The following is a 13,075-nucleotide window of genomic DNA, read 5'->3' as shown; positions in this document are numbered from 1 at the left end:
CCCTGGCTGAGCATCCGGGGCAAGTGATCATTACCTTCTCATTGCCCTCGGGTGCTTCATTGGTAAAGATTGAATAATAATAGTATCTGTTTCATAGGGTGGTCGTGACGGAGGTGTGTCCTGAGCACAGTGACTAGCACATTGTAAGCACTCCATGAATTCGAATGATCACCATTGTTACTGATGACAAAGACAGCAGCAAAAATAGTTTCACTGTGCAGTTCTGGTTTTATCCTGCCATCTTTCCCCCCCGCTTTAAACAAGACATTTTTACTTTACCTTGAAGTCAAAAAAGTTTTTTTCTAGAACACCACCTTGGAAAGTATGTCTCTGCTTCCCGAGCTGAAATATCTTGAAAGCTTTCAGAGCTAATGGAGAGTGCAGTTGGGATTTCAGAAAGGCCTGTGAGATTGGTCAGGGCATGAGGTGGGTTAAGTGCCACTTCCTTCTCCTAGGTGGTCTGAGCTGCCAGACGGGCATTGGAACCTGATTTTCTGATGGAGTAATTATCCACATCAGTGCTGGAATCATTTTTTAATTTTTAAATACCAGTGATATCCCAGAGGATATAACCTCTTAGTAGGTTTTATGGAATTCTCACACATAAAACTGGCCATAGCTACCTTATGGTCTCTTTGGGATTTCAAGATTCTAATTCACAGTCAGTGTAACCTAATTCTTTGTACCTGCAATGAATCCCAAACAATTAAAGAAAGATTTTAATTTATCTAACAGTTACCTAGAGCTTACTCTGTGCCAGGCAAATTGGTAGGCATTTTTCTCTCTAGTCCCTAAAAAGTGAGAAACACTGTATAGTCGCATTATCAGATAGAGACCTGCGCCCTTTGGGAGGGCCGGTTGTCATGCTGCGTGTTAATAAGCAGTGTGAGTCCCCCAAGACCAGGAGCCCTTCCTCAATAACACACGGGGAGATGAGTGGAACAGAATTTAATCCAGAACATTCTAGACCCTGACATACTGAGCTTAAGTAACGAAGTGACAGAGAATGCTGCAGATGCCAGTGGGAGGACAGGCATTTTGTCCCAGACTCCGCAGATCACAGGATTATTTGCCATATTTTCAGGATCAGAACCGCCGGGTACCATGTTGGGAGAGTGAGCCTGTGTTCACCTTTGCTTGTGCAGCTGGCAGTAATTATAGTGCTCTGTCCCGAAAAGGAAATGAATAGAAAGAAAAATATTATTGTGAGATGCCAAATTTTCACTATAAATAGTATCTTCTCCAAATGAGCATTTTAACTGGAAGGGCGTGGAGGGGAGATAGAGAAAATAAAGAAAAGATAATCTGGGGGATTTATGTTAATTTAAATTCAAACATGGAAGAGGAGACTTCAACATTCTCAATTTATCATGCCACATTGATAAGCTGGTACTGAAGGGTTGAATTTCAATAGCATATATTTTAAATTCCCCATTTCTTTTATATGGTAAAAGAATAAATAAAATGCTGATATAGAATCTTTGCTGGAGATAGAGACACTGACTCTTTGCCACCTGAAATTGGCAGTGAACAGCAGAGCTGAAATGGAAATTGGCAGGTACCACTGGATGTACCCAGGCTCAAAGAACCACCAGTACCATCCCGTGCCAACCCTGGGGGACAGGGCTAGCCTCTTGAGCGGTCCAGGTAAATACAGCCTCGGGGTGAATTCTAATAGCAAGTCAACTGTTATCTGTGCTATTACTTGTAATGGCTTTTTCAGTTTGGTGGTATTTTATGTTTTGCTTGATGCATTAATTTGTTCACACGGGCATGGGTGGAATTGGCTCCTTACAAATTTGTAATCATCTTTCTTTTTCTCTCCCCTTCCCCATTCCACCCCATCCTTGTCCACTTTCTTCTCCCTCTTTCCTCACTCTCACCTCTTCTTCTCAAAGGGAGCAGTGTACAGTGAGATATGCCTTTGGGTTAACCATGAAATTTCCAGTGTCTGAACCAATAATGGTGGAGGGGGCCGGACATGTCCCCCAGGGGGCCAAGAACTGGGCCAGGGCCCTCAAGGAGCCGTGAGCATCCCCAAATGTCTTCCTGGCACCACCCTGTCCTAACATCAGTTGTTGCCTTTGAGAAAGAAAAGTCAAAGCCTGTGAATTAGGATGGCGTAACTGTGTACCCAATTCCCCTCAGATAGGTCCACTGGGTCTGGTTTCCATTATCCTTGCAGATGAGGAACATTGGCCACTCAGAGCTGCCAGGTGCTAGGTCTGGATGAGATTTGGGGAGCCAGGAAGGGGAGAATGCTGAGCAGTGTGAACACCTATCCTCACATATCCCTGAAGTCTACACATGCCTTAATGCTCAGCTCAGTCAGCTCAAATTCTGTGACTCTGCCAAGATGGAACTGTAATTCAAACTATGTAAGATGTGGACACAAAGGGCTTGTGGTGGGTCAGATGAACACAACAACGGGCTTCAAATATTGCTGCGATCTGGCATCACCCCATAACATCATTTCCCCCAAATGCTTACTTTTGCAGGAAGAGCAATCCCGAGTTACAATGTAATACCCCCATTAGATTACAAAGTCATAGAATCTATAATTAAATTAATCCAACTTTTTCTTTTTCCTTGAAAAATCTAAATTGTATTCTCAGCTTGCTGAGCACGAAGTTTGGCCCTGGATTTAGTTCTACATCTGGGTCATGCCTTCCTTCATCGGACACAGAGCTGTCAGGTAGAAAGGAGTGAGCACCAGGAGACATCCGGCATCCCTGCTCATAGCTCCTTAAAGACTATGGCGTTCTGGAATCCTGACAGAAAACTCCCGTTAGACGAGATCTATCCATACCATGGAACACTAGTCAGCTGTGAAAATGAATGAGGTACTGATGTGTGCTACGACAGACAAACCTCAAAAAATTATGCTAAGTCAAAGAAGCTAGACACAAGAGACCAAATGTTTTATGATTTCTTTTATATTGAATTTCCAGAATTGGCAAATCCATAAGACAAAAGTGGATTTTTGGTTGCCAGAGGTTGGCAGAAAGGGGAAAGGGGGGTGACTACTTATGGGCAGAGGGAGTTTTTATGGGGTGAGGAAAATATTCTAAACTTAGATTGTGGTAATAGTCACGCACTCCGCAAATTTACTCAAAAACCATTGAATTGTACACTTAAAACAGGTGAATTTTATGATTATATAAATTATATCTTGAAAGTTACTTTTAAATCTCCCTAACAAAAGCCATTAGATGTACATAATTCAAGGAGAAGGGAGGGGGCGTTCTTTAACATAAGAAAGCTTCCAAGTTATCATAAAGTGCTACTTGAAGGAGGCCAGTCTTCATTTTAAGAATAAGTATTGGATGACACCAGGCCAGTTGGAAATCCAGAAAAAATGTAATCTTCCCTGGATTTTAGTTTATTAAGTTTATTATGGTAAGGAGTAAACACTAATATCTTATTAGGGGAAAAAACAACCTCTATCACTTGATCTAGAAAAATATTCTCCACTTTTTGAGCAGTTCCCCATAAAAGCGTTAGAATAAGACTTGTATGCTTGATTCTACAGCCAAACACCATGGTGTGGGTATTCTAAGAAGTGGCAGCTGAGAAAAAAAACAAATACAAGGCTCTGATTTCTTTTCTGAAACAGTTTCTTCCAGAATTCCAAAGACATTGGGTTTTCAAAAGGGAGTAGGTGCACGCACCATATACTGCACCCACCACCAGCAAGGTCCGGATGCCTCTGCAAACCTAACCCAGTCTTCTCTTTGGCGAGCCCACGTCAGATAAATGAAGGCTATAAAGAGCCCCTTGTCCATCTGGCTAGGTTTTGGCACCCAGGAAGGTGAGGTCAGAATAGATTTTGCTGCCAGATGAGTTAGGGAAAAATATTCTTAGTTTTCAAGTTTCGGGAATTCTAGAAGGGTTTGATGAAAGACTGTGGGACTCTAACAGCGTCAGGTTGCTAGGGATACTGCAAGTGTCAATTCCATAGACAGGTTCTTGCCTGAGGGGGAGAAAAAACAAAATCACCTAATTTGATTTAAGGAATTATCTTTAAGCCAGGTATGGTGGCTCATGCCTATAATCGTAGCACTCTGGGAGGCTGAGGCAGGTAAATCACCTGAGCTCAGGAGTTGCAGACCAGCTTAAGCAAAAGTGAGATCCCGTTCCTACTAAAAATGGAAAAAGTAGCTAGTGTCATGGCGGGTGCCTGTAGTCCCAGCTACTCAGAAGGCTGAGGCAGGAGAATTGCTTGGACCCGAGAGTTTGAGGTTGCTGTGAGCTAGGCTGAGGGCATGGCACTCTGGGTGACAGAGGGAGACTCTGTCTCAGAAAAAAAAAGAAAGAATTATCTTTAAACTTGAATCCCGAAATGTCTCTAGCCACACATAGTTTTAACTTTTTGTATGCATTGACTGAAAGCATCAGAAGAAAGATCCTACCGTGGCACAAAACTTAGGGACCATTTGTGCCTCAAGCGGGTTATAGAATAAAGGGACCTAATTCAGCCATGTCATCACCTTCTCAGTTGCTTAGCAATTCTGTTGGCTCCTAAATCAATGCAGTTGCCATTCTGTACTTAGATCCCCAACCAGATGGTGTGAGGGAAAAAATAGAGAATTCCATATGGCTCTCGTGTCTTTTTTTTTCCCTAGAGTTCTCAGCTTCTTTCCATGGCGTGAGGGCGGGGAAGAGGTTTTGATATAGGCTGACCAAGAAACCTTTGCCAAAGAGAACTGCCTCTCCCTCTCCTACCTGTGCAGTTACTGTAGTGGAAACGCTAGCTTCTTCCCACAACTTCCTTATTTCCCTTTGGAAAGGTTGAGATGGTACCAGTGTCCTTCACCTTGACCTTTATGTAGTTTTTTTTCTTTCTTTTTTTGCTTTGTTCGACTTATATGTTAACTCTTTCAGCATATTTCTTTTTTCATTTCATTTTTTAGCTTCTTTGGGGAGGTAATGTGAGCATCTTCTCTAGGCCTACAGGAAATTGAAGCAATGGATAACCATAATGGCACCCTGGGGGCCTAGACCTGAGATGAAAGTCTGAGATGTGGCAAACAGTGAAACCAGGAATAGTTAATGCTAACTTTGCATTTGATGGAACATTGCGCTTGATGGGTAGAGAATACTTCCTCTGAGCAAGAAAGGAGAAGATAGGAAGGAATTGAAGAAGTGAATTTATCCTCGAGAGATATCTTTGGAACAGCCAGAGAATTGCTTATGGTAGTCATTCCTTTTTCTTTTCTTCTCAGTTTCTAGAAAGGCATGTATAAACATTGCCGGAGGGGTCAATAATGTGCTGAGCCCTAGTTGGTTTGAAGGGCAGTGACCTTTGATGCTCTTACTTCCTTGTCTGCTGCAAGGGATTGAGGAAGGGCAGTGAAGGTGGGAAAGGTTTGTTTCTGCCTGGCAAAGAGAGGGCCAGAGAACAAAGCAATTGATAAGAACTTGGGAGAAATTCTCAAATGTGTCTCCTCTTCCTCTTTAATGTAATTCAGTGACATGTAAAATGCTGTTAACTTAATATAAGCCACACTCTAAGGGACTAAGAATGGGTTCCTGAGCTGCAGAGGTTGGAGGACTGAGAGGAGACGACAAGCAGTGCTGTGACTCAAGTTGCACGGTTCTGGTCTGTGTGTGCCCAGGTGCAATGTCAGGAAGGCCCTAGGAACTGCAGCCTTTGTCCCCTGGGCCTTACTAGGCTGAACTTAGGTTTGTGCGCTGGAGCCACTTTGTAAAGGGACATCTCTGGGTATGAGAGTCCTGGGAAATGCTACTAGATTTTTGTCATTGTACTTCAGTGTCATTCTTCCCTAACCTAACATTGTAAAGCCACTAAGTTTGAGGTCTTTTTCCAGAACACTTGAAATGTATTTCAAGGGGGAAAAGAACCCTTAATCTTTCTGTGTGCACTCTCTCTGGTTGGGTATCAACCATGACCCAGAGTCCACTCGTGTGCCCGTTCTGATGGTGGCGCCGCTGTGTTCCCTCTTCTGGCTTCCTGTACTCAGGGCGTTTCACTTTATGTGCTGGACACAACATATGCAGCTTATAGCTCAGGTTCATGCTGTAAAGTTCCTGAGGTTTTTAGAGTTCTTTGCACTTTTTTCCTGATATATACCAATAATTTCCTTTTCAAATCACCTGTAGTTTTCCCCAAATTATGCCATATAGAGCAGTTAACTATTTTATAGTTCGTTTACCAAAGACAGTTACTAGGTCAAGTGTGACATACTGCCCATATGTTAAGTATTTGATTGTTTACAAATGTTCAGTTTTTTAAATCTGGTGTATTGTTAGTGTATGATTTGCATTTGATTACATAACGACTGCTCACTGTCTGCCATATATCCCAGCTTCCTTTGTCTTTGGTCTTATGTCTGTTTGTCATCTTAGAGTGGGCAAAGAAAGCAGAGATGAAAAGCAGATCGATCAGTATTGAGTGTCGATCTGGAGCGTGCTGTCAGGCATGACATACGGTTTTAGGGACACCAACTTGGATTATTCAAGAGTGAGTACATCTCAGTCTTTTAAAAGCTTTGCTGCCTTTAATATACCCCTTGCACTATGTTTTCAGTTAGAGTCCTTTAAAACTAATATTTTTTTGAAATCTTTTTGTCTCCCTTAGAGGTACGCGGAGAGTTAGTATGAATTAGTTGAACTTGGCTGCTTGGGTCTCCCCACCTCCTCAGGCTATGTCCTTTAGGGTGCCCGGGCTCACTCCCAAATACGCCACATACACCTGTGTTTCCATGTGTATGAAAAGCTTATATAAACTGGCTTTTGTTTGGCTAAACAGAATGTTCTAGTTGTTAGTCATTTAGATGGGATGAGGCTTTCTCTAACGATGATCATGCTTGCATTTTATCTGGAAACTTCCACGGGTGATGCTTTCATCCTAAGGATTAACTGTGGGGATGAAATGTCAGGCTGGTAAGTGAGATAATGGGATTGAAATGGGTCTTTCTGTGTCTTGAAACAACCTTGTTTACTTTCATGTGTTGTTTTGCAGGGGTAATAAATGGAGATTCCCCTGAGGACTTGACTTAGACCAGGCTAGTAATGCCACCCACTATGATTCTGTAAATAAAGTTTTATTGGAACCAGCCATGCCCATTGGATTGTCTGTGGCTGGTTTCATGCTCCAACAGCAGAGTTGAGAAGCTGCAACTTCTGTACACCCTGCAAAGCCAAAAATATTTACTATCTGGCCCTTTACGGAAAACAATTGCCAACCCCTGACTTAGAGTATCACACTGCAAAATTTTTGTTTACATTTTGCAATTGTATCTACTTATGCTAGGCACTACCTAAAAGCTTTGCTAGTCACTCACTTTCCTAAAATCTTCTCCATCAAACATCACTCTGCTGTCCAGGCTCCACAATCCTTGCTCCCTGTGTGAAATGGGGAATCCCTACTCACAGGCTCTTAACTAAGATCCAGACCTTCTTTAAAGGATCCCTTGGCTCTTTCTGGAAACTCAGCCACTCTGTCGTCCTTCAGGTCCTTCTCTGAGTGTTCCTGTAATAAACCAAGTCCTGATGAGTGGATGTCATGAGCTACTTTCATCTAGTGTTTTCTCCAGTGTACTTAAGCATTTTATTTTCAGTGATATATAAAAGATTATTTACATTTCATTAAATGGAGCATTGGGGAACATTTCTTTAAGTGATTTTTTTTTTTGAGTGCCCAGAATCAGAATCACTAAGGATGCTGATTTAAAAATTCAGATTCCAGCCAGGCACAATGGCCCACTCCTATAATCCCAGCTACACACTTGGGAGATTAGAGCGTAAGAATTGCTTGAGCTCAAGTTCAAGTCCAGCCTGGGCAACATAGTGAGACTCTATCTCTATTTAAAAAATTCATATTCCCAGGCTTCTCTCACCTTCTCTGGAAGAGTCCCAGGAATTTGGCCCATTTTAATAAGATCCTCAGGCAATTCAGATGCACACTTAAGTTTAACCACCACTGCTATATACATAGAGGATCATAACCTTGGTTTAGAAAATCACTTCTCTTTCTAACATCTTTGGTAAAGTGTCTATTTCAATTCAAAATATCTTTCCAAACAATATATACTTGAAATTCAAAGCCAACCTGTATATGTATTTACTATCAAGACACCTAAAGCCAAATGTCCACATCCTTGGCAGACAATACTATTTAAAGCAAACTCCTCTTGATAGAGATGTTTTTATGTTGCCATCGGATCTTTGTATATAAAAACAAATGCAAAAGTATTCCATTGTAGAGCTGAGGTTATGAGTTAGTTATCAACTGTTGCACAACAAATTCCTCCAAAACTTAGTGGCTAGAAACAGTACCATATAATTATGTCAGTTTTTGTAGATCAGGAGTCTGGGCTCAGCCTGGCCATCTCAGGCTTGCTAATGAGGTTGCAGTGAAAGTGTTGCCCAAGGCTGCAGCCTCATCTGAGGGCCTAACTGGGGAGGGATCATGCTTGTCAGCAGGACTTGGTTTCTCGAGTCTGATTGGACTCAGGGCCTCAGCTCCTTAGCTCCTTATGAGCTGTTGACCAGAAATCTCCCTTGATTATTTGCCACGTGGGCCTTCCCTACTTCATGACAAAGCAACTGGCTTCACCCAGAAGAGCAAGTGGGCAGGCAAGAAAGCATGTTAGTCAGATAGACAATGTTAGCAGGACAGAAGTCACAGTTGTTAGTATCCTAGGCAGGGAAATAACATTCCATTACTTTTGCCACATTCTAGTCCTAAGAAGCAGGTCACTAGGTCCACACCACACTCATGGGGATGGAATCATGCAAGGCCATGAATGTAGGAGGTAGAGACTATTGGGGGTGTGTTAGGGAGGCTGCCTGCAGAGGCTGTATAAACGTTTCACAGTGGAAATGTGTCCTTGGTTTCCTTTGAGCACTGCCTTCTGTCCTTAATGATATAGTCCCTTCATTTTCCCAAAGCCTCACCTGTCAGAGAACACATTCCCAAGTTAAAGTGCTGGCTACCTAACAGGAGCTTGGCAGCGCTTGTGAGACACTGGACTCTAAGCTCTCTGTGAGCAGAGGTCCTTGGGCCTTACTTTCTGCTTTGGCCTGGCTCAATGCCTGGGACCATGAACACAGTCATTCATAGTGTTAATGAAGGTCACTTTAATCTTAGCACTTAGGACATGTATGGCTTTAGATGACATTGTACAAATTTAGTGTCCTAGTCTCTAGGGCCAGGCTGGTTAAGACCTTGCACTCTGCAATTTGCACAGGAGTCAGTAAGTATTCCTTGAGTAAATTGAGACTGGACTGGCTAGTCAAGGTCTTCAGAATTACTTTCATATGGTTCTAAATTAGGGAAAAGGACATAAATAGTGTTAACTTTGTAGAGTAAATCAATTTTCTCTATTAAGATGTTCTCGGGCTGGGCTCCATGGTAGAACCCCTGGAGAAGGGGTCATTTAAAATCCTGAGACCACACACATCCACAGGAAGCCCTTCAGAATCTGGGGGTGGGGGATGAAGCCCAGGCATCAAAGCCCTTCCAGTGACCCCGTGTGCAGCCAAGGTTAAGAACCACGGCACTAGACCAGTATTTCCCAATCGGGATTTTTTTGTCTTTCAGGGGCTATGCTGTGGATGGGTGTTGACTGAGAATGTGATCTTATGGGTAGGATGCTGCTACAGTGCACACGACAGCACACCCACACACATACAACCAAGACAGTCCGTGCCAATAGGGCCAAGACTTGAGAACCCCTGAACTAGACTCTGTGCTTTTGAGTCAGGAAGTTGGCTCTGAGAGAAGTAATAGACACTCAAGGAATAGCTTTGTCCCAGATGTTAACCTTATTGCAGGCACAAATAGCTTGATCAGTCAAGAATATTATATACAATCTACTTGTCAGTGCTCTCTAAAGAGAAATATGTGCTTTAAAAGACATAAGCACATTAATCAATACTTTAAAACCTACAGATAGGCTGGGTGCGGTGGCTCATGCCTGTAATCCTAGCATTCTGGGATGCCGAGGCTGGTGGATCCTTGAGCTCAGGAGTTCAAGACCAGCCTGAGCAAGAGTGAGACCCCATCTCTACTAAAAATAGAAAAACTAGCCGGGCACTGTGGTAGGCATCTGTAGTCCCAGCTACTTGGGAGGCTGAGATGAGAGGATCACTTGAGCCTGAGAGTTGGAGGTTGCTGTGAGCTACGATGACACCACAGCACTCTACCCAGGTCACAGAGTGAGACTCTGTCTCCAAAAAACCCTACAGATATATATTCATGCGAGACACACCACACACATGCATGGGTACGCATATGCGTGTGCTCTGAACACCCCTTGTGTATAGACATGTAAGTGGGCCATATGAATGTGTTGCCGTGCTTAAGGGAGTAGGTATGTTTTCTTTCTTTCTTTCTTTTTTTTTTTTTTTTTTTTTTTTTGAGACAGTTTCACTATGTCGCCCTCGGTACAGTGCTGTGGCATCACAGCTCACAGCAACCTCAAACACTTGGGCTTAAGTGATCCTCTTGCCTCAGCCTCCCAAGTAGCTGGGGCTATAGGCACCCAGCACTACACCCAGCTATTTTTTTTTTTTTTTTTTTTTTTTAGAGACAGAGTCTCACTTTGTCGCCCTCAGTAGAGTGCCGTGGCGTCACAGCAACCTCCAGCTCTTGGGCTTAGGCGATTCTCTTGCCTCAGCCTCCTGAGTAGCGTGGACTATAGGCGCCCGCCACAACGTCTGGCATTTTTTGTGGTGTTGTTGCAGTTTGTCTGGGGCTGGGTTCAAACCCACCACCCTTGGTATATGGGGCCAGCGCCACCTGCCCAGCTATTTTTTTTTTTTTTTAGTTGTCAATGTTGTTTAATAGGTCCGGGCCAGGTTCGAACCTGCCAGCCTCTGTGCATGTGGCTGGTGCCCTACCCACTGAGCTATGGGCGCCAAGCCAGGAGCTGGATATGTTTTCATCAGCACCTTTGACCCTCCTTTCCCTTTACTCAAGCGTCTTATGCTCTGCTTTTATAGTAGAGGTCCTCAGCCCTCAGCACAGAGGATGCCTGTGTTCTGCCTTGCTGCCAGAGGGTTCCTGTCACCCAGTACAGGCAGCTGCACCTGAAGGATGTATCCCTCCAGGCCACCCTGCCTTTCACCACCGATCTTTAGTTCCCCAATAGGGTTCACAATCCTTTCAAACTAAGAGTGTCTTTTGTAAAAATAAAACAAGTCTTTTATAAAAACTTTGTTGAGTTAGAATCAACAGGTATACATACGCTGAATCTCTTCTAAGTGTCTGTGTGGTAAGTCTTTTATTTTTTACTTATTTATTTTTTTAAACAAGAGTCTCATTCTGTTGCCCTGGCTAGAGTACTGTGCTGTCATAATAGTAGCTCACAGCAACCTCAAACTCTTGGGCTCAAAATGATCCTCTTGCCTCAGCCTCCCAAGTAGCTGGGACTATAGGCGCCCACCACGACACCTAGCTTGTTATTCTATTTTTAGTAGAGAAGGAGTCTCACTCTTGCTCAGGCTGGTTTCGAACTCCTGAGCTCAAGAATTCACCTGTCTCAGCCTCCCAGAGTACCAGGATTCCAGGCGTGAGCCCCTGCTCCCAGCAGTATGTGGTAAGTCTTCATGAACATGTGTGCATGGGAGACCAGCACCACGGCAGGGTGGGGAGTGGCCATCACTCTTGCCATTCCTGATGTCCCTTGGTAATTCCTCTCCACTCAACCCCTCCCTGATCTGCTTTCTGTCTCTTGAGATTAGTTTTCATTTTCTAGAATGGCCCTTATGAAAACCTGTTCACGTAAATTCTTTCACCTTAGAAAATTGTGTGTGATATTGATTAATAGCTCTGTGACTTTGCCTGATTTTTATCCTTCCCGCTTCTATTGAAGACACCCAGCCCCGCTTGAATAAAACTCAGAAAGACCCATTCTGCCACCACCTATGGCTGAAGAGTTGCGTTTGCATCCACTCTGATCCAGTCCACACTGGTGCCAGTTTCAGCTCTCACAAGTGCACCTCAGACCACGGCACTCGCCCGCTCACACACTTTCCTGCAAAGGCTGCTTGCTAGCTGGCTCAGGGCCTCCTGTGGGGGGCTGGGGAGACCTGCCTTTCTGGCATGGCCCCAGCATCCTTGATGAACTCAGCCACCCCCTGAATATCCCCCATGTCCCCCATACCATGTTGGTCCTGCTCTCCTTCCCTCATGCTTTTCACAGGAACCCTTCTGTTCTTTGAGGCCTATCTGCCTCCTCCCATCTGTAAACCCCTTTCTTGGCAACCCATGCTAGCTGAAGAGACCTGTCCCTATCTTACTTCCCCTGTCCTTGTGTCACCCCTCTCCATTCTGCTTTAGGGATGTTGATGTGTCTGTGTCTTACTGCTCTCTCATCTACCCAAGGATCAAAGCCAGGAGGGCACACCTGTGGCCCCCAGCATGGTGCCTCACACATGCAGCAGCAATTCAACAGATGCTCATTGAATTGAATGAAATCAAGAGAAGCACAGGTGTCATCTGCCTCCAGATGGTCAAGGAGGCTGAGTGCCACGAAAGCTCAATAGTTTGAGATAGTTCTGGTTCTCAAATTTCTAGAGTACCCTCTAGCTCTCTCAGTTCTTAAAATCTGTGTCTTCTGCACTTGACACCAGCTTCCCCTACTCCCCATCAATCTCCTCCATGAGTGCTCCCCACTTCACCAGGCAGGCCAAGATCACACACGTGGCCTTTGGGAAAACCAAAGCCAGTTCCCACAAAAGGCAAAGGCAGAGACTAACAAATAGCTATTTCTTGAATTTGTTTAGTCCCAGCCATGCAGGTGCATCTTTTATACAATCATTTTATCTTCTGCTCATGCCATATTGCAAATGTCAGAGGCTAATCTATTTTAAGACTCTCACAGTGTGCCACAAAAATGAAAATCTCTTATTGAACAGATTTGGGAACAAGCTTTTAAAAGGATCTCCTGAAAAGCGATTCTCTTTCTGTCATTAGAAATAGGTTCTGCATTCTTAGCATTGTGTAGTTGAACTTGTATGTCTAGGATGGTAAGAAAGTCAAGAGAGAACTGAGAAGCAGCCTATCATTTAAGAGATTTAATGCTTTGCTCTTGAATAGGAAGCC

The 13,075-nt window shown here is 43.8% G+C and overlaps 1 protein-coding gene across 6 annotated transcripts in view; it reads left to right on the top strand.

Annotated features, from left to right (window-relative positions):
- GPM6B (glycoprotein M6B) overlaps nucleotides 1-13,075 on the top strand; it is a 159,973-nt gene that overhangs the window by 116,753 nt on the left and 30,145 nt on the right. For 2 of the 6 annotated variants that reach the window (XM_053580617.1, XM_053580618.1), the window contains exon 2: nucleotides 1,528-1,647. The exons of the other annotated variants lie outside the window; for them this stretch is intronic. In XM_053580617.1, coding sequence (XP_053436592.1) covers nucleotides 1,528-1,647 — 120 coding nt within the window. The remainder of the gene's footprint in view (nucleotides 1-1,527; nucleotides 1,648-13,075) is intronic. 6 annotated transcript variants of the gene reach the window in all.

The sequence above is a fragment of the Nycticebus coucang genome, chromosome X (assembly GCF_027406575.1).
Source record: "Nycticebus coucang isolate mNycCou1 chromosome X, mNycCou1.pri, whole genome shotgun sequence".
NCBI lineage: Eukaryota > Metazoa > Chordata > Mammalia > Primates > Lorisidae > Nycticebus > Nycticebus coucang.
Note: the sequence above shows the minus strand (reverse complement) of the source record. Positions and strands in the feature narration are given on the sequence as shown.